The 18,851-nt window shown below is 39.3% G+C and overlaps 1 protein-coding gene across 9 annotated transcripts in view; it reads left to right on the forward strand.

The window, feature by feature from the left end:
- LOC117421385 (DCN1-like protein 4) overlaps positions 1 to 16,139 on the forward strand; it is a 34,833-nt gene extending 18,694 nt beyond the window's left edge. For 7 of the 9 annotated variants that reach the window (XM_034035729.3, XM_059026573.1, XM_034035730.3 and 4 more), the window contains 6 exons: positions 1,341 to 1,411; positions 2,738 to 2,829; positions 4,586 to 4,694; positions 5,290 to 5,394; positions 5,981 to 6,083; positions 6,453 to 16,139. In XM_034035729.3, coding sequence (XP_033891620.1) covers positions 1,341 to 1,411; positions 2,738 to 2,829; positions 4,586 to 4,694; positions 5,290 to 5,394; positions 5,981 to 6,083; positions 6,453 to 6,505 — 533 coding nt within the window. In that variant the 3' untranslated portion in view covers positions 6,506 to 16,139. The remainder of the gene's footprint in view (positions 1 to 1,340; positions 1,412 to 2,737; positions 2,830 to 4,585; positions 4,695 to 5,289; positions 5,395 to 5,980; positions 6,084 to 6,452) is intronic. The other 2 variants (XM_059026576.1, XM_059026549.1) reach the window with 2 other exon arrangements.
- The last annotated feature ends 2,712 nt before the right edge of the window (positions 16,140 to 18,851 follow it).

Here is an 18,851-nt window from a genome sequence, read left to right on the forward strand (position 1 = left end):
ATCATGTTCAATCTTCAAATCTGAAGACATCCCGACTGAAATCTGCATGTTCTTGGTTTTAAGGGCATGCACACTGCTATGATTCATCCAGACTCTGTACGGCCAGTTGAGATGAGATGAGTCAGGATGGCTTGAGTCGGTCTGTATGCGGCGGGCTTAAGCGGGCGTAAACATTATAATGATCTGAATTTCCCCTTTTCATCACCTGGTTGACTCCTCCTGGTAACATCGACGGCATTGACTTTCTCCAAAATAGAGAACCATATGGCCTGTTTGGTAGCATAACTGATGTTGGCTGAAGCTTTTCCAAATAACTAAATTTCATGTTGAGTGACCTCAGCCGTAAGGACTCTCCGCTTCTCATCAAATCTTTATTTTCCGTGCGCCAAGAGGACTTTGCTGCCCTTCCTCTGACATGTTTTTTTTTTGCTTTGTATTTTCGTGCTCCACAAATCTCATACAGTGCCTACTGCTCTCTGTGCTCCTAACTCGCCTTACCTCTGGGCTGTAAGTGCAGCCACTAAATACCCCGATGCACAGACGGCGCTCATTGCGACCCTCAATACCACGATTGCAGCTCATTTGTGCGTGTTGAGTAATTTGCATTGCTCTTAAGCTTACATAGGCCGCAGTGCAAAATAATTTCCTGGCCGCTAGGCAATTTTGATTTTGCAGCCGCAATTGTTTGCACTATGTCTATCCTTACATCAGCCCCATAGTGTCTAAATTGGAGAGTAAATTAATCAGTGACACAAAACCTTATCTGGAATTGTGGGTGACATTGAGAATGACCTCATACCTAGTATGGCTGCTATATTTTGTTTTTGAGATTTATTTATTTCTGCTGTGATAGTACATCCGAGTTATTGTTGTGATGTTTGGTTCACAGCTAGATCAATTATAATTCTCAATTGTAATCTTTTGTCTTATTTTGTACACAGATTATTAGTTTTTTAGGTAATGTTTTACTGAACAGCTACTGTATATGTTTACAACAAAGCACATTACTTTTACATATTCCCACAATATCCTTTTTTAACATATTCATGATTGTTTTTTATATTTTTATTCTCATAAATCGGTGTTAACCAGTACTTTCATTTTGAGATCAGGTCACGGGTGTGAGGAAGATTATGTATGCATGACAAGCCCTGTATGGACATGTTATTTTATCCACTGTTTTCTCCAATGACACCATTGGTGAAACAACCTGTGAATAAAACATGCCCATATCTGGCTTATCGTGAATATTAATACACCTGTTAAAATCTCTGTAAAGCTGTGTACACCCTGCAGGGAGCTTGTTGCATTTGAATTTAGATATAATCATTGTATTGCAGGTAGCGATGATGTTGTAGGTCCTGAAGGCATGGAAAAGTTTTGTGAAGATATTGGAGTTGAACCTGAAAATGTAAGATTGCTGCAGCTTCATGCCATTTTATTTGTTTTCGTAAGAGTAGCTTCACATTTTGTTTTATATATATTTTTTACTGTCCTCCTACCTTTTTATGATGTAATCATTCCGAGTGGTTCTTAAAGAAGTTTTCTCAATGTGTCTAGGAGCTGCTCCCCAGATTATTTTTCACCATAGACATGTTATACCGACTAATTGTAACAGACGGCTCCATCTTGTGAACAGGTACTGTGTATTGGCAAGTGAAGTATGAGTCACTTGATGGCACTGGCTTTTAAACCCAAACACAGTCTGCTTTAATACAAAGTAGGGGTTTTAATCGATTTAATGATTTGAGTGATTAATTACACCTGTTGGATTTGATTTGTTTTTTTTAAAAAAAAGAATTGATCGATTTTTAATCTTGTCTGAGTGCGGTTTAAAAAAAGAAAAAATGGTGCACGAAAAATAAATCCTTAAAAGGTGTACCCAATATTTCATAATATCAGAATGATGGAAAAAAAAAAAAATACTTTTGCTTTCCTTTCATGGTAGTACTACAAGTTTATCGTATCATCTTGGTTGCAAGTAAGTTTATTTGTCTTTTTATTCAACAATTTTTTTTCAAACGGTATCAGATAATTAAGTTATATTGTTCTTTTTCTTCAGTTAACTAAAATAAAATAGACCCAATAAATGAAACTTCTCTTTAGCTAAACTAAATAATATAGCACTTAGTAAGTTACCTTTGTTAGTCTGTTAGTATTTTAAGCTAAATTACATATATGTATATTTAAGATTAGCTGGCATTATGAAACACAGTAAATAGCATTCTGTTAATACTTTGTATTACTTGTAATTTCTATACACTTTCATATCACTAGCAAACAGGTGTGATTAATGATCGCGTATTTCGGATGATTAATCAATCAATAGAAAATCTCAAGATTAAAACCCCTAATACAAAGTGTATTAATTTTAATGTAATACAGTCTGTCAGGAATTTATAATAAGACAATAAGTAAAACTTTTAATGTAATCTTGAAGTTTTTTTTTTAATTTTGTCCAGGCTAGCCAAGTTTGTAGCAGTTTCTTGTGATATTTAGATGAACAGGTATATTTAAAAGTGTACGACCATCTTCCAAGTTTTATTCAATTTCCTGGATGCTTCTTTGTAAAATACTTTCCAAATACGAGTTAATGATATTTGCTTTCAATCGTTTATTTCAAATTTGGCTGCTGGTGATAACCAGGGATAGTCTTAGCTTTTCAGTCATTGCATAGCATGTGGTTTTTATTAGTCATGGTTAAGTGTAACAGTGTTTTCCGTGTTGTCATGTGCAGGTTGTGATGCTTGTTCTAGCCTGGAAGCTGGATGCACAGAACATGGGTTACTTCACTTTGCAGGAATGGTTAAAAGGAATGGGTGCATTGCAGTAAGGAATCATTTGTCTGTTTCTACTGTCTCCTGAACTACTGCCTCTGTTTGTTTCATAATTGCAGATATTTCTTTTCATAATACGGTAACAGCTTATTGATGAATTACTGTAGGTTATAAGTAGGGGTCTACTTAAATCGCGGTAAATTTACGTATTTTTCACGGGTATGTTGCGGAATAAAATTAGGATTTCGCGGACATGTTTAAACATTAAATGAACCTAAGGAGACAGTATTTCAGAGCACTATAAAGCCTAAAAATAGTGGTACTTGCTTCCTTACTAAAACAGAGTGCTGGCATTTGTTAAAGGCAAGTATGCAGCATCCCCCTGCAGTTGACTTGCCCATGCATTGAGACTGCACGTCTGCATCCACTGAATTGGTTGGAAGTTAAGGCAAAGCTTTGCCAAGTTATACAGATGTGGAAATCGATTAGAAACAGCCCAAAAACTCGGTTACACAAGGGAATCTGGCATACTTTAATAAAGTCAATGTATGCAGCACGTTCGTTGTCATGTTATTTGTCCCATCCAATAATTTATTTTATTAGTACCGATTCAAAACAAAGAAGACGTGGCTATTCGGGTCTAAAATTCAAACTGTAAGCAGCAGGTTGAAGCGAGGTGGCTGTGCTGGATCGTTTTAGTACTGATTTAACTTGCAGACAGGAATACTTCTTGTCTGCGCTGACTTTCCAGTTTGGTTTCTGAAAGCTGTTTATTTTACGTTCTGTTCAGCAGCCTCTGAAGTGGCCTTTTGTTTAATGTGTGATTCTGAAGCTAAATGGTGATCGATCGTACTTTCTCCAAATACACAATAAGATATGGAAAACAATTACCTCAGTCTGCATGTACAGTTTCTTTGGGAAATATCTTGAAACGATCATCAGCCGAAATATACTTTGCTTTTTTGTCGTCCATTTCTACTATTTTACCTCCACTGCTGAAAACTAGATTTTAGCAACCTAAATCAAAACAATGTAGCACCAACTTTGTCCCGCACCCTCCTGCACATTACAGGTCACATAAAAGCAGTAAAGACGCACTGATAGGCTGAAAACTTTGTCATTTGAATAGTAAACAAGAACGTTAACTGCCTTGGAGAATTTATTTTGTAAATGTTACTTGTGGACGTTTTTTGCTTAAGTGCAATGCACACAGGACGGCGAAGGAATAAAAAAGGGCTATCTGCAGAAGGAAGATACGTAGTTTGCGTCGCTTGCGGTGTGCAGTAGTTCATTTAAACTTTAAAGTTTTTTGTTTTTTTTTCCTCTCCGTACTTGTTTGTATGCATTGGCCCCTAAGAGGTGAATTTCGCGGTGACCCCTCAATTTCACGATTTCCGCGAAATCGCGATTTAGGTAGGTCCCTAGTTATAAGTCTAAAACTGACATTCTTTTGAAGATCTGCATTTGTATTGCCCTTTTGAACAGAATTCTACTTAAACACATTTTTCACAAAACTTTAATGTTAGTGTTAGTCTTGTAATGAAACCACCTGTATACAAAAGTCTGTAGAGTGTATTATTGGTGTCGTTCCCCCCCCCCCCCCCTTGACCACATGCTTCCAAGTGAAATGGCATGTTTATGTTCATGTTCATTAAAATGTTCAGTCCCCTTCATCAGATTCTAATTAGTGTTTTCACTATGCTTTAATGTGAACTTGGTGGTGATAAAGGCTTTGGACAGAATTCTGATAATTTGACAGGCAAGTATAGCTGCTCGTACTGTATTTTTCTATTTGTTACTTTATCTAGGTGTGATACAACAGAGAAGTTAAGAAATTCCCTGGAGTACTTGAGATCTGTACTGAATGAGTCAACGCATTTTAAACTTATTTACAGATACGCATTTGACTTTGCAAGGGTGAGTAGGAAGCTATATATTAACATAAATTTTTTCTGCATTGTTCTGAACAGCAAAAAAAGGCTAACATAGTGAGCAACATTTTTTATTTAAAAAATCATTCTTTGAGTCTAAATTTCAAAGTAGTTCCTCCTTAGCAAGAATTAGAACAGCTAACTGTTGAAGTAACACAAAATAACAGTGTTATAATGGGTAGTAGTACCAGGGAGCATGTCAGATATACAATACATGGAGCAGAAAGTAGTAAACAGTAAAAGCAAACCATGAAGTGTTAGTGGATGTAATTAAAAAGAGAAAAAGTGAAAAGGGAAATGCATGCAACAGCATTCCATACTCCAGGGAATCTGTGTTTTAATTATATCATTTACGATTTACTATATTTAAATATATCAAACTAGAATGCTGTTTTCCTCACCACATTGTAAGAACACTTTATTTCAAGACTATAGTAATTTTGCCATTGTAATGCTTTGGTGATGACAGTATATTTCATTGGTGTTGTAACAATGAACTTTGCAGTAGTCTGTCCCAATGATTCTTTACCACAAACTCTGAGCCTCGACCTTGATTATTCTTCTGTAATGTTTTTCAACAGGAGAAGGACCAAAGGAGCTTAGACATTAACACTGCCAAATGTATGCTGGGTCTTCTGTTGGGAAAAACATGGCCTCTTTTTCCTGTGTTCAATCAGTTTTTAGAGGTACTGTTTTGTCATTTTTATTTTGTCACAGAATACATTTTTTATGAAGTGATGCGTGATAAACAATGGTACAACCCAAAAGGGGGTTGCTGGATGTTTTGGCTTGATAAACAGTCTACTGTACCATTCACAACATCATTTGGTAGGGACAGCTATAAGTATTCATATAACTGCAACAGAAACACAAACAGGTCTCATTCCCCGTGTTGTCTTAAAGGTGCAGGGACACATTTTTTTCAAAATGTTTTCTGGCACTTGACAGGGTGAGTTTTAATTAATATTTACTGATAGTTTATTTAAATGATCACTGTTGCCTGGCATTACAAGGAATGGTTTGAGGTTAATTTGAATAAAAAGGGATGACTATTTAAAAATGTTCCTTATTGTTTTATCATAGTGAGGCTCTAGGAGCAACTTGGAAGCCCTGGCTACATTAGTGCTGGCAAATGTATAGGTTTAATGGGGGGGGGGTGTACATTCATATATTTGGTGAACAAACACAATGATACTGTTTCTCAGAGACATTTTTGCAAATGTTGGGCTGTAACCTAAATTGGCATTCTATTTTTTATTTTCTTTTATGCAGCAATCAAAATATAAAGTGATAAACAAGGACCAGTGGTGCAACGTGTTGGAGTTTAGTAGAACAATAAACCTTGACCTTAGTAACTATGATGAAGACGGAGCCTGTAAGTATTGTCAAAAATTAGATGTTTTTCAACCTCAAGATTGCATGCAATCCTGTACTGCAAAAATGACTACTGTGTTTAACTTGAATTGTCAGGTTTTAATTAGTTTTTTTTGCTTGCTTGCTTGTTTTTGAGGGGAGGGGAGTCATAATAATTAGGAATCTAGGTAGTAACTCCTTTGTCTCTGATCAATCTACACAGGGCAATGATGGTATGCCTTATTAGCAGTGGTTTTACAGCATTGTATTGGACACATCTTAAGTATTGGCATTCACATAGGTGATTCCAAAGTTTAGAATCATCTATATACAAAAGGCATCTGTCAAATCAATAGCCCTTCCATTATTAATACCTATCTTTCCTCCCCAGGGCCAGTCTTGCTGGATGAATTTGTGGAATGGTATAAAGACAGACAGTCCTAGCACTTAAGATATGGCAGCTCAAGAGCCCCTGTTACCACAGCTGTGTCTACCATTCAGTTATTGATTACTGTTCGTATCAAAGTGCATGCTGCTTCTTTGCACTGTTTTCCACTTGCAGGGAACATTGATGTTCACCATGCAGCAGGCCAACTAAGCTTAGTGTGGCATTGTTCCTTGAAGCCTGTTCTACATTTTGTAATTACACTACGAGATGTTGGAACTGCCAACGTTCACACTGTGATGTGTATATCGCCGTCTCTATTTTGTAACTGTGTATAAAGATACTTCATATCTAGATAGATTTTTTTTGGTTAATACTTGTAACAAAAGACAGCTAATATTTCAGTGACTCTTTGGACTTTCAGTTTAACTTGGGATCTTCTACCAGGGCACACTGTCAAAACAGATTAACTCTACAGACACTCAGCGGCTGGAATTAGAACGTTGGTTACACCTCAGTCCCATACAAACAAAACACTCTACACCGACCAAAACTTACAGTAACAACCATTGCGTTTAAAAAAAAGTTTATTTTTTAGTTTTAAACCATAATACCCTCAAACATCGTATATTACTGTCAAGGAGACGACCTCAGCAACCTTAACATGCTGTATTTTACCAGGAAACTCTCGACATGCTTCAAAATAAAGTTGTTCCAGTGGAAAAAAGGTGATAAAATAACTCTCACGATAAACATTACTTGTGAAACAAATAAAAATTTTACGAAACATGTTTTAGTTTTAACTGAAAAAATACTGTCGCTACATTTCAAGTATTAATTGAATTCAGAGGTGTTTCACTAGGTGAAGAATGCAATATTCTTTAAATATATAGATAGTGCTATTTTTTTAAACCGCAGCACTGCTTCAGATATGTTATAAATCCCAACACTTTATACATCCAAAATCTTTTCATAACTAAAGAAACGTTTATCTAGAAACAAATGTTTGGACATTTGTCTTCGATGTTGTGTAATATTTTATGTAACATTAATGCTTCTAAAATAATTAAAGTAGTCCAGTTATATGCAGTATTACATTATTTTGCATGATTTGTAGCATGTTCATTTTTAATTTTAATTTATTTATTTTTTTACCCAATTTTCCTCTCAATTTGAAAAAGTCAATTGTATTATTTTTAGGCTCAGCTCACTGCTACCACCCCTTGGGAGCAGCAAAGATGTCTTCCGAAACGTGTGCTGTCAGCCAACCGCTTCTTTTCACTCTACAGTCCCGCCATGCAGCCACCTCAGAGCTTCAGCGTCGGAGGACAACGCAGCTCTGGGCAGCTTACAGGCTAGCCTGCAGGTGCCAGGCCAGCCTACAGGGTTCGCTGGTGCATGGTTAGCTGAGGACACCCTGGCCAACCTATGCCCTCCCCACCCGGGCGACGCTCAGCCAATTGTGTGCCGCCCCTTGGGAACTCTTGTCCACTGTCAGCAGTGGAATAGCCTGGACTTGAACTGCCGACCTCCAGGCTATAGTGCGCATCCTGCACTCCACGCAGAGTGCCTTTACCGGATGTGCCACTCGGGAGCCCCCTGTAGCATGCTCATTTTACGTAAAAAAAGAAATAAAAGTTCAAACTTACAGTACACAGCAAAAGTCTAGTCCCTCCGGTACTCTTTCACTGTGTGCCATCTGATCCAGCAATTCGAACCACTCTTGATACACAGCCAAGCTTTGCATTTGGTGCACTGCATCTTTGTTTTCTTGTCCTTGTACGGATTGTCTTTGTAGGACACTCCCGGGTGTCCGCGACGTTACCACTTATGTTTTTCATGACACAATGCACGCCTATTGTCTCCCGAAGCATAAACTGGTTCAAAAGAATGATGTGAGCCCATGTCAGTCAGCTGGTCTTCCAGCAGGGCTGGTTCAATCTGCCTATAATGTACCTGGCAAAAACATGATATCAGCTGCAGTGGCGGCTTGTAACTTTTTTGACAGGTGAGGCACAAATCACTAAATAGTTACCACCCCCCTCCCCCACTCAATGGCTAACATACTAAAAGTAAATGTACTTTGTTCAGCTGATTTCATATATGCCTCTGCTGAGAGCATTTTAATGCATTCAAATAGACTGTAGTTGCTTTGTAAAATATACCCCCATCAATTAAAAAAAAAAAGCAGCGTTAGTACTGTAAACAACACATACAGAATTATGAATACAAGTTTTTAAAATCAATTTGCTAATCAAATGTATTAAATAGTTCCACAAGTCATTACGTGACACCAGTGTGAAACATTTACTATAAAGACACAAATACAATATCACAAAATCATTAAAAAAAAAGGCGACTTGGCATGTTGTGGCAAGAAATTGACAGTTGTACCATTGAAAGAGATGAAACTTTACCTTATTTAGTTGAAAGAAGGAAACATGGACAACAATATTTTGTCACAGCGCTGCCTGTCGTGTTCGTTTACCGTCTTTCTTCAAAAGCTACAGTGCTATTCTGCCGTTCTTAACAACTGAACGTCTCTCCTCTTGGGATCTTACTGTAAAACTTATTTTCCTCAGGTCGCATATATTATCCGATTCGACAAAAGACATTTTTGAAAAAAATTAAATCTCACAAATTCTAACTGCTCCAAATCCAGTTGGTGCCTCACCAAGCTGTGATTACCATTACCTACCGAAAGGGACCCCAGCCTGGTGAGTTGTCATGGTAACAAGCAGCTTTGTGAGGCACTCAAGGTTTGTGCCTCATGCAGCAGTGCGGTAGCATTGCATTGTTCCAGCTTTCTGGCGCTTTTGCTACTGGTGAAAGCGAGTTGTGACTTTTAAATAATGTCACTAGTGCTTCTGTGGCCTTTTAATGTGTTTAATATGCTCAACTGTGCTTAAATGTGTTTCTCAATTTAAATAAAAAGAATATGCAACATGCTTTTTTAGCCTTTGAAAATGCTTGGTGAGGCCATGCCTCGCTTGCCTTGGCTGACGAGCCGCCTCTGATCAGCTGCATGATTTGTGTCGTCCTAGAAAACTTCAAAGTAACAAGCCCTAGAATTGTGAGGATTGTGGTCTCGGAAGTTCCCCTCAATAATGTAGGCATTGAATGCAGCGAGCAGCGAGCATTGTGCACTTAAAGATGATTTATTTCTGTACTGTTTTTGATGTCATCTGCCGTGATTCAGCTTTGTGCATTGGTTGTTGATATCCATGCCGTTCATGTGCCTGGTACGGTGAGGTGTAAAATCAATCGCTGTACAGCTGGTAAAACTTGCCAAACAAGGTTCAGTCATACGTAAACACCCCTAGTTTTTCCCATAAGACCAGAATTCTCTCTCTCAGCCCCAGTGTAAATCTCAAAATTTTTAAATGTACCCCATGTTTGATTCACAAAGCTGAAAAGATTTGACCCCAAACTTCACAGGCTTGTCTTTCATATACTGTTTGAACCTGAATGGATTTTTTTGCTGGAATCATTCCCTCATCAACTGACAGATCCTATTCCGTCTGTTCTGCTAAATTGATTGGTGTTTCTGTTCATATTTATTGCTAAGGTTTCCCCAAGTATTGTCACCCCACAAAAGATAAAAAAATATTTGTTACCTTGTCAGATGAACTCCACACATCGAGTGAACTCCCAGTCTCCATGTTGCTTGGGTCAGGAGAACAAATCTCTTTGCCAGAGATCCTTAAATGAATCCTTGTTGGTGCCAGAATATTGACCCTCCTCCATAAAACCCCTCCCCCGTTTAGTAACATTGTCCAATTTTTTCCTGCATAGCTTGGATACGGTCTCATGCTATAGTTCCACTCTTGCGCTATTTTCATTCATCCTTTTTATTTTGTTTTTTTGGAAGTGAAAAAAATAAAATAAGAAAAGTATACACTCTGGTTTTCACTTTCTGGCATTAGCTAGTTATTCACTTTTGTTTTTCGTAGAAACCACTTTGGGCCGTGCGGTTCCGATGATGTATACCACTTCTGGGGTGGTTAAAGGCTTATCACCACCCCAGAAGTGGTATATATCATGGGAACCACATGGCCTGTTGTGGTTTATACCTTGCATATATGCTACAAAATACCAACGCAAGCTGTGGAGGCAGGTGTTTGATTCCCTTACACCTGAAAGTATACAACTTGCCATGCAGATTGCAGAAGGTTGCAAGAATACGGCAAAGATCTAGCTAGAAGCAGCGTGTGACACCATTGACACTAATACCAGGGCTGTGGCTAATGTCATTTTAGCAAGAAGGTGCCTTTAACTCCTGATACAGACAAAAATAAGAGTTACCCTTCCAGGGTGACTTTGCTATTTGGCTCTGAACTTAAATATTCCCTTTCACACATGAAAGAGGCAAGACAGGCGCTCACATCTTGCTCTACAGGAAGAGTTGCATTCCCTGGTAGAGGTTACTTTAATAGACAGATGTCGGCCAGACGTCAACCATTTCACTCATCCTATGGAGGGCAGGGCCATTTCCAATGAGGTCAAAGCTCCTGATCACATGGATTTTCCTGGTGTTAGAGGGGCAGAGGTAAACCATCTACTTCTTGACTGTCTTCCCACTTCCTCATCTTTTCCAGTTGGGAAGAGTCTCCAATTTTTTAGAAAACTGGCAGCAGATAACATCAAATCCCTGGGTCCTAGGGGTAATACAACAGGGCTACAAAATACCTTTCCGACATTGTGATGGGGTGCTAGCTCTCCCCTATAATTTGTGTTTGTTATTGTTATTTTTACTGTTTTCATTATGATTATTCTTGTTTTGGTTTGGATCAGCAGGGAGGGGGTTAAATTCCTCCCTGTAAAAATGCATGTGAGAATGTGGCTGGAGCCTTAAGTGCTTAATTGGTAATTATTAGTTAATTGGGCTCCAGCCACAGAGTATAAAATGCAGGTGAAACCCTTTGTGGAGGAGGGTGTTTTGGAGTGTTTTGTTTTGAAGAGACACAGAGTAAGTGTTGTCTGTAGAATGATTTATTTTGTTCCAGTGTTGGAAACCTTTTGTTTAGTGTGTATACCTTTTGTTTGGTCCTTGTGCCTTTTTATTTTGTGTTTTGTCTATTAAAATATTTTGGTTTCACTGCATTTTCTGCACAGTCTTCCCTCTGCTGCTATCCTGCCACAGACATCTACCACCATCAACAGGTGTCGTTTGGACTTCACTGGACAGGTCAGACCCACGGGGTCTTTCTACAGGAGGTGATAAAATCAATGCTCCTTTCCCTCGCCATAGAACTGGTCCCTTCATCTTCTCAAAACTAGGGCCACTACTCCAGATATTTCTTAATTGCCCAAAAGAACAGGAAGCTCAGACCCATTGTAGACCTCATTCTAACAGAGAGGTTCAAGATGGTGTCTCTGCCCAATGTCATCAAGGCAGTTCAACCAGGAGATTGGCTGGTTTCTATGGACCTCAAAGATGCCAATTTCCATCTTCCAATACATCAAAACTACAGAAAATACCTCCGGTTTGCAATCAAGGAATTTCTATACCAATTCAAGGTGCTTCCCTTTGGGATCTCCACAGCCCCCAGGGTATTCACCAAGGTAATGGCAGATGTGGCAGCACATCTCTGGAGCATGGGCATACACGTCTACCCCTACATATACTGATATGGGCTCCATCAAAGGAAAGAGCAGTAGAACACAGAGACAAGACACTTCAAGTTTTTCAAAATCTCATCGCTGGTTCCAGTACGGTCATTAATCTTCCTGGGGGCCCAATTCAACACAATTGATGAGAGGTTGACCACGATTCATCAACTGGCAGGTCAGTTCAGCATAGGTGCCAGACCAACAACATGATCCTTTCAGCAGTTTCTAGGGCACATGGCTGCAGCAGTGTCCCTAGTAAGGGACACAAGATTACATATGAGACACACTCAAAGGGGTCTTCTTTCTTCCTGGAACCCAATGCTTCCAGATTCCAGCCACATAAAGTTTTCTCGAGGAGCGGCAGTAGAAGCAAGATGGTGGAGTCTCTCACCTCGGGTAAGGATGGGTCTACAGCTCTATCCACTACCTCTGACTCTCCGTTTGTATACAGGTGCCTCCCTACTGGGTTGGGGAGCACACTTAGGGGAAGCTCAGGTACAAGGTACTTGGTCACCAAGACACTGTCATCTCCACTTAAACCATCTAGAACTGCTGGCAGTCTTTCTAGCATTAAGGCACTTTGCACCAGTTTTAAAGCAAAAGAGTGTTTTAATTCTCACCATGGAATCTGTGCATGCTAGCCATAAATATGGGACTGGTGCAGGACAAGGGACATAAATATCCAAGCAACCTATCTACCTGGGGTCGACAACAGCATGGCAAACCTGTTAAGAAGGGAAATGACACCTCACAAGTGGAAGATCCAGCCAGAAGTGTTGCACAGGTTTTTCCAGAATTTAGGTCAACCACAGGTAGACCTATTTGCTGCAACAGAGACTGCTCAGTTGGCCCTGTTTTGCTCCTGGTTTCAACAGAAGGAAGCAATGACAACAGACGGTCTGTCCATTTCATGGTCAACCACACTGATGTATGCCTTCCCTCTACCTCTAATCCCAGCGGTACTCAGGAAAGTCAATATGGACAGGGCCATTATCATTTTAGTAGCCCCTTAAGAGGTTTTGGTTCTCGGAGATTCTGGAGCTAGCAGAAGCCGGTCCTTTGCATCTACCAGTAAGGTGCAATCTGCTGTCTCAGAACAACCCTTCATGGTTACAACCAACTGCCTGGAGATTGAACGGCAACAATTAGTAAGTCAAGGATTATCGGAACAAGTAGTCAACATCTTGCTTGCATCTAAGAAGAATTTCGGGGAAATGGAGAGAAATTGTTCTTTGGTGTAACGCCAAATCACTGGATCACACAGATATCTCTCTAGCTACTTTAAACTTACCATAGCCACTTATTTCACAAAGGTCTGTCACTATCAAAGTGCATGTAGCTGCAATATCCAGCATTTTAGCCGGATGGGAAAATCAACCTGTGGGCTCCCATCCTGCTGTGTCAAGATTTCTTAAGGGAGTCAACCACTTAAGACCCCTGAAGAGACATATCACTCCTCAATGGAGCCTCAGTCTGGTACTGAAAAAGCTCATGGGACTACCTTTTGAACCTATGTCGACATGTGAGGAGTTTCTTACGTGGAAAACAGCATTTTTAGTGGCAGTTACATCAGTCAGAAGGTAAGTGAACTTCAAGCATTAGTCATTGATGCACCCTATTTCCAGTCATTTAAGGAAAGGATTGTCTGCAGGCCTAATCCCCAATTTTTGTCAAAAGTGGTAACGTAATAATTTTTCCTGATTTCTGCCCTAAACCCCATAAATCAGAAGAGGCCAGACACCACCTAATTGACATCCGGAGAGCACTGAATTTCTTTTAACTCATAAACCTGTGGCAAACCTAAACAATCTCCACCTGGATCTCTTCTTTATAGAGTTTTGTTATAGACTGGACAAGAAACGTATTCCAGGATCAATGGGCCCATTCAGTAAGAGGAGTGGCTACTACATGGGCAAATTTAAAATCGGTTCCCATTCAGGACATTTGCAAGGCTGCTACATGGTCATCTGTCAAGGCTTTTGCAAATCATTATAACTTGGATGTGTCTTTTTCTCAACCGACCTTTGCTCATTCTGTGTTATCTTATCTGGCACCAACATCTGACCTTCCACCCTTGTTTTCTATTCCTAAGGTTCACTCGGCATGTGGAGTTCATCTGACTAGGTAAGAAGACGAAGATTACCGGTAATATGGTTTTTTCGTAGTCGATGAAGCTCACAGCACACATGTATCCCTCCCTCCTTTCCCCTTTTGAAAAATTGGACAATGTTACTAAACGGGGGAAGGTTTTTATGGAGGCGGGACAATATTCTGGCACTAACAAAGATTAATTTAAGGATCTCTGGGAAAGAGATCGATTTGTTCTCCTGACCCAAGCAACATGGAGACTGGGAGTTCACTCGATGTGTGGAGTTCATCTGACTACGAAGAAACCATATTGCAGGTAGTCTTCATCTTCTTGACTTTTTACTACTTAGCTCTGAGTTGGTTATTATTATTATTATTGTAAATTCACCACAAATATCAATATTTGTTACTCGCTTTGTAGATTTTTGTAGTTGTCAAATCTCTTTCGATCGCACCCCAGACTTGCCTCAGAAACACTTCATATAAACTGCCTGTAATCTAAATAAAGAAAAAAAAAATGTGGCTTCTGGTGTTTAGAGTTACATATTTGTTAAATCAGTTACTTGCTGTTACTTAACATTTTTTGATAACCGTTTTATTTGTTATGTCTTTCCCTTCTAAAATATATTTTAGTTTTATGATTGTTTGTTTGTTTGTTTATAATTGTTACTTTTCCTGCAATGAAGATAGATTAAAACCAATGTGCAGTTTGGATGAGTGATGCCAAGTGGTGAAAATGGACAGCTTTCCAAAAGGGGAAACATTTTTCCTGTCATTTCTGCTGGAGGGTATTGTAATGTTGACTGTTCTCCCCTCAATTTCAGGCCAGATGGACTTGACTTGGGTATTTAATAGGAGACATTTAGATGTTTAAGCACAAAAACACATACACCTCAGCGTGGCTTTTAACTGAATGCTTCCATACTTCCTACAGCCATTTGCCAAATGCTTGGAGGTCACTTATCTCTTAGGAGACCAAATACAGTTTGGGCACAGTACTAATTGTGTTGGAAAGTCTGTTTTTTATTTTTGATGTCTTTATTTTTACCTAGGGAAAATAACCAGTTTCTTCAATCCTCTGTGCAAAGTTATTTATTATAGAAATATTTTGTTGGTGAATATTCTTAACCCTGATATTGTAAAGTATTGTTTCCAAAGGAGGTATTAATGGCTGAAGCTAGCCAGTAAAGGCATGTCTAAATCTGTACAAAATAATAATAGCAAGTTCATATAAGAATATATGTATTTTTGCCAGGAGGTCAATGTAATTTCTCCCTTTTTTGGTGAATAGGGTTTATTGGTTATCAAGTTTAGCTTTATAAATGTGCCCCACTTCAGTCCCTGAGAAATACTAACATAATAAAAAAAAGTATTTTTGTGGAACTTTCTATGGAACATAACAAACAACCATTTGCTTGTAAAATAGGTGTCATTCTTTATCCTTTTTTATGTTGGATCCTGCTGTTTGATACATTGTTAAAAAATCAATCAGAACATAATAAAATATACAGATTGGTCTATTGTAATCCCTTCTTTTTTGTCTTTTCTTTTAAACCCATATGTTGGTTTAATTCTCCAATGCTGTTACAGTTCTAAATGATAAAGTGGTTCTTGGTGATACTCAAGGTGAAAGAATGTAAATCCACCACACAACTGAAACAAATAGTTGCTGTAAACCCTTTTATACCCGCAGCCTAACTAAGACAATTCATTTTAGTGATGAAGGAACAAACGTAAAACTGCATACAGGACAATGCACACTTACAGTATGAGTGTGTGTGGCTTTGCTGCAGCAATACATTGTTAGGATCTCACTCTAGGCCACACAGTAGGTGTTTAGTACTTGCATTTCATTTAGTGCACATCCTCTTTCTTTACCCAAACACAAAACACCAGAGTTTTATTGTGGCTTATGAAGACCTAGTGGTCGAAACATCATTGTCTTGTTTTGTAAAGTTGAAATGATTAAATACATTTCTGGACTTTGTCTGAGATTGCGGTCAATGTTTATTTTGTGAAATATGGTTGTGTTTTGTTTTGTTTTTTTAACTATGCACCTCATCAGTTGTTCATGAGCGCTATACCTTTTTAAGATGTATGTCAAAATAAGGTCCAATTTTAAGCTGCTGTAGCCCTATGCAGTCGTCATTTGTACACCAATACACTTACTTCTATGGTAAGGAAACTACAGTTCTGTTTAATTTTCAGGGGCCTGTTGTGTAGCTTATTTGAACCAGAGTTCAGATGTATTGCCTATCCTAAAGAGATTTAAAAAGAAAAAAAAAAAAGATTGGTGTACAGGCATTTTTTTATTTTGTATTTTTTTTTTAAAAAATTTTAAACAAGAATCATGTATCGCATCAACCATAGCTGTTGATGAATGTAAATAAGAAAACGGATACCGAAACGATATACTGCAGTCTACGGGAGTTAAACGTTGTTTAGTTTTGATATCGATTTAGTTTAATTAATCAACACTACTATAAAATTCACTGTTAAAAGGTCAAATAGATTCTAACTGTTACAGTCTGTAATACCTTGGTACAGCAAAAGTTAAAAGGGCTGTCTGTAAGTGATAAGGAACATGGTAGTAAATGTCTCCCTTTTAATAAGGGAAGTGATATGTAATTAGTTTTTTTTTTCTGTGTCCAACCAGTACCTGTTTTACGTGCATGCAAGATATGGTTTAGGCTATTCAATCTTTAAGTGTGAAACGTTCACAGTTTAATCCTTAATAGACATATGGGTATATTTTAATAATCTTAGTAGTATCACATTGTGATTCAACTGCCCTAAAAATGTATTTTTTCATTGTCTTTTAGTGATGTTAAAAAAAAACCAAGGTAACGTGTTGTTGCTTTGGTGCTGGCAATGCTCAGTTCCTTTGAGCCGTGCAAGATATGTTAATATTGTGGATATTGCTAAAGAACATGTATAAATAAGAGTGCTCAAGGAAGTTACCTTAAAGAACATGTTTATTATGTAAATACAACAACCTGTTCTTTAATGCTAGAACAGGTCCTCCCAGTACCAATAAAGTGGTAATATTTCTATAATCTGGTGTTCAAGAAAATTTACATGATTTCCATTACATGAATAAAACTTCATGCTGATTTGAACTCGGCTCTCACCAAGATAAGCACCAACTAAGACGTAGCTTTACAGTAAACTAATGTGATCCAACTGTGTCTCCATCCATTTGCGTTTCCTTCCACCTGATGATACAGATATCCTTCTGCCTGGTGTTGATGGCTGGAGTGACGGCTGTGATGCTGGCTCCGGGGATCAACCACCGTGCGGTCTCCCCAGCGCATCAGTATGACAACCGTCTGGATTGAGCTAAGTAGGGTACATCTCTAGGGTCTTCAAGTGGGTACCTTCCATCCTCTGTGTTTCATCGACTAGCCCACGACACCTCGAGAGGGCTCGACGGTGATTGTGGCGTCCCGGCATCACCCTCCTCCGTCCCCCACTCAACTAAACCCAGCTTACTTGCCTGTACATTAGTGTTTCTATTGTGCTTGAGAACCCCAACCAGAATCTTTGTGTCTCAACCACAGCCAGTTGCTGCTCCTCTCTGCTGCTTCAGATAAGTTCTTCACTGTGCGATGCAACTCTTGGCCACTGAATCCGATGTCTCTGTGAAACCGGGTTGTAGAGTGTGCCACAAATCCTTGACAAACCACCACCACTGGATAAACCCGGACTCTCCATCCTCGCTGTTCCACTTCAGCGGCTAGTTGAGAATACCGAAGTTTCTTCCCCTCATACGCCTCATCTACAGCATCCTTCCATGGCACTGTTAACTCTACCAGGTAAACAAGGCGTGCTGATCCAGACCATAAGAAAATATCTGGTCAAAGATTATTGGTGGCACTCTCGGGTGGAAAAATAAGCTGTTGACCAACATCTGCCAGCATTTTCCAATCTCTAGCAGCTTCCAGTTGTCCTGGGCGAGGCTTGGTTTTAACACCTTTTCTTGGCGGTTGCTCTCCTGGGAGGAGGAATGTTTTCTTTTGTGTGTAATGTTTTGATGGAACAGGTGGCAACTTATTGGTCATGTTACGCTTGTCTTCCAATGCTAAGGCCAAACATTGCAACATCTGGTCATGGCGCCAAGTAAACCATCCTTGGCTAAGACCCACCTTGCATCCTGTCAAAATGTGCCTTAATATTGTAGGTGATGAACACAAATGACATGAGGGATCCTTTCCTACCCAGAGGTTCTGTGGTGATGGGATAACATCATATGTTGACCTGATGAGGAAACTGATCCTGCTCTGCTCTGTTCCATTGTCCATAGGTCTCGCCAGCCGATCTTGTGGTGTTCCACACTCTCCCATCTCATCCATTCTCCCTGCTTGGCCTGGGAAACGGCCTTTATGCACCTCATCCTCTCCTCCTTCTTCTGCACCTCGTTGACAACCAGCTTCCTCCGTTGAGCTGGGGCTGCCTTGTGCCATGTAGGAGGAGACCAAGACCCCCTCTTCCATGATGCCCCTTTCTTTGCCGCCCACTTTCTTCCAGTTTTCATCACAGGTGCTGCCTCCCTTACGCATTTGTCGTGTGACTCTACTAATGTAATTTCCAGTCGGACCTTGGAGCACTTAAACTCCTCGGTTAGAGCGGAGACTGGTAGCTGCAGTATTCCTTTACCATAAAGTCTCACTCTGCTGAGGCAGCGTGGAACTCCCAACCATTTCC

Source organism: Acipenser ruthenus, chromosome 1 (genome assembly GCF_902713425.1).
Source record: "Acipenser ruthenus chromosome 1, fAciRut3.2 maternal haplotype, whole genome shotgun sequence".
NCBI lineage: Eukaryota > Metazoa > Chordata > Actinopteri > Acipenseriformes > Acipenseridae > Acipenser > Acipenser ruthenus.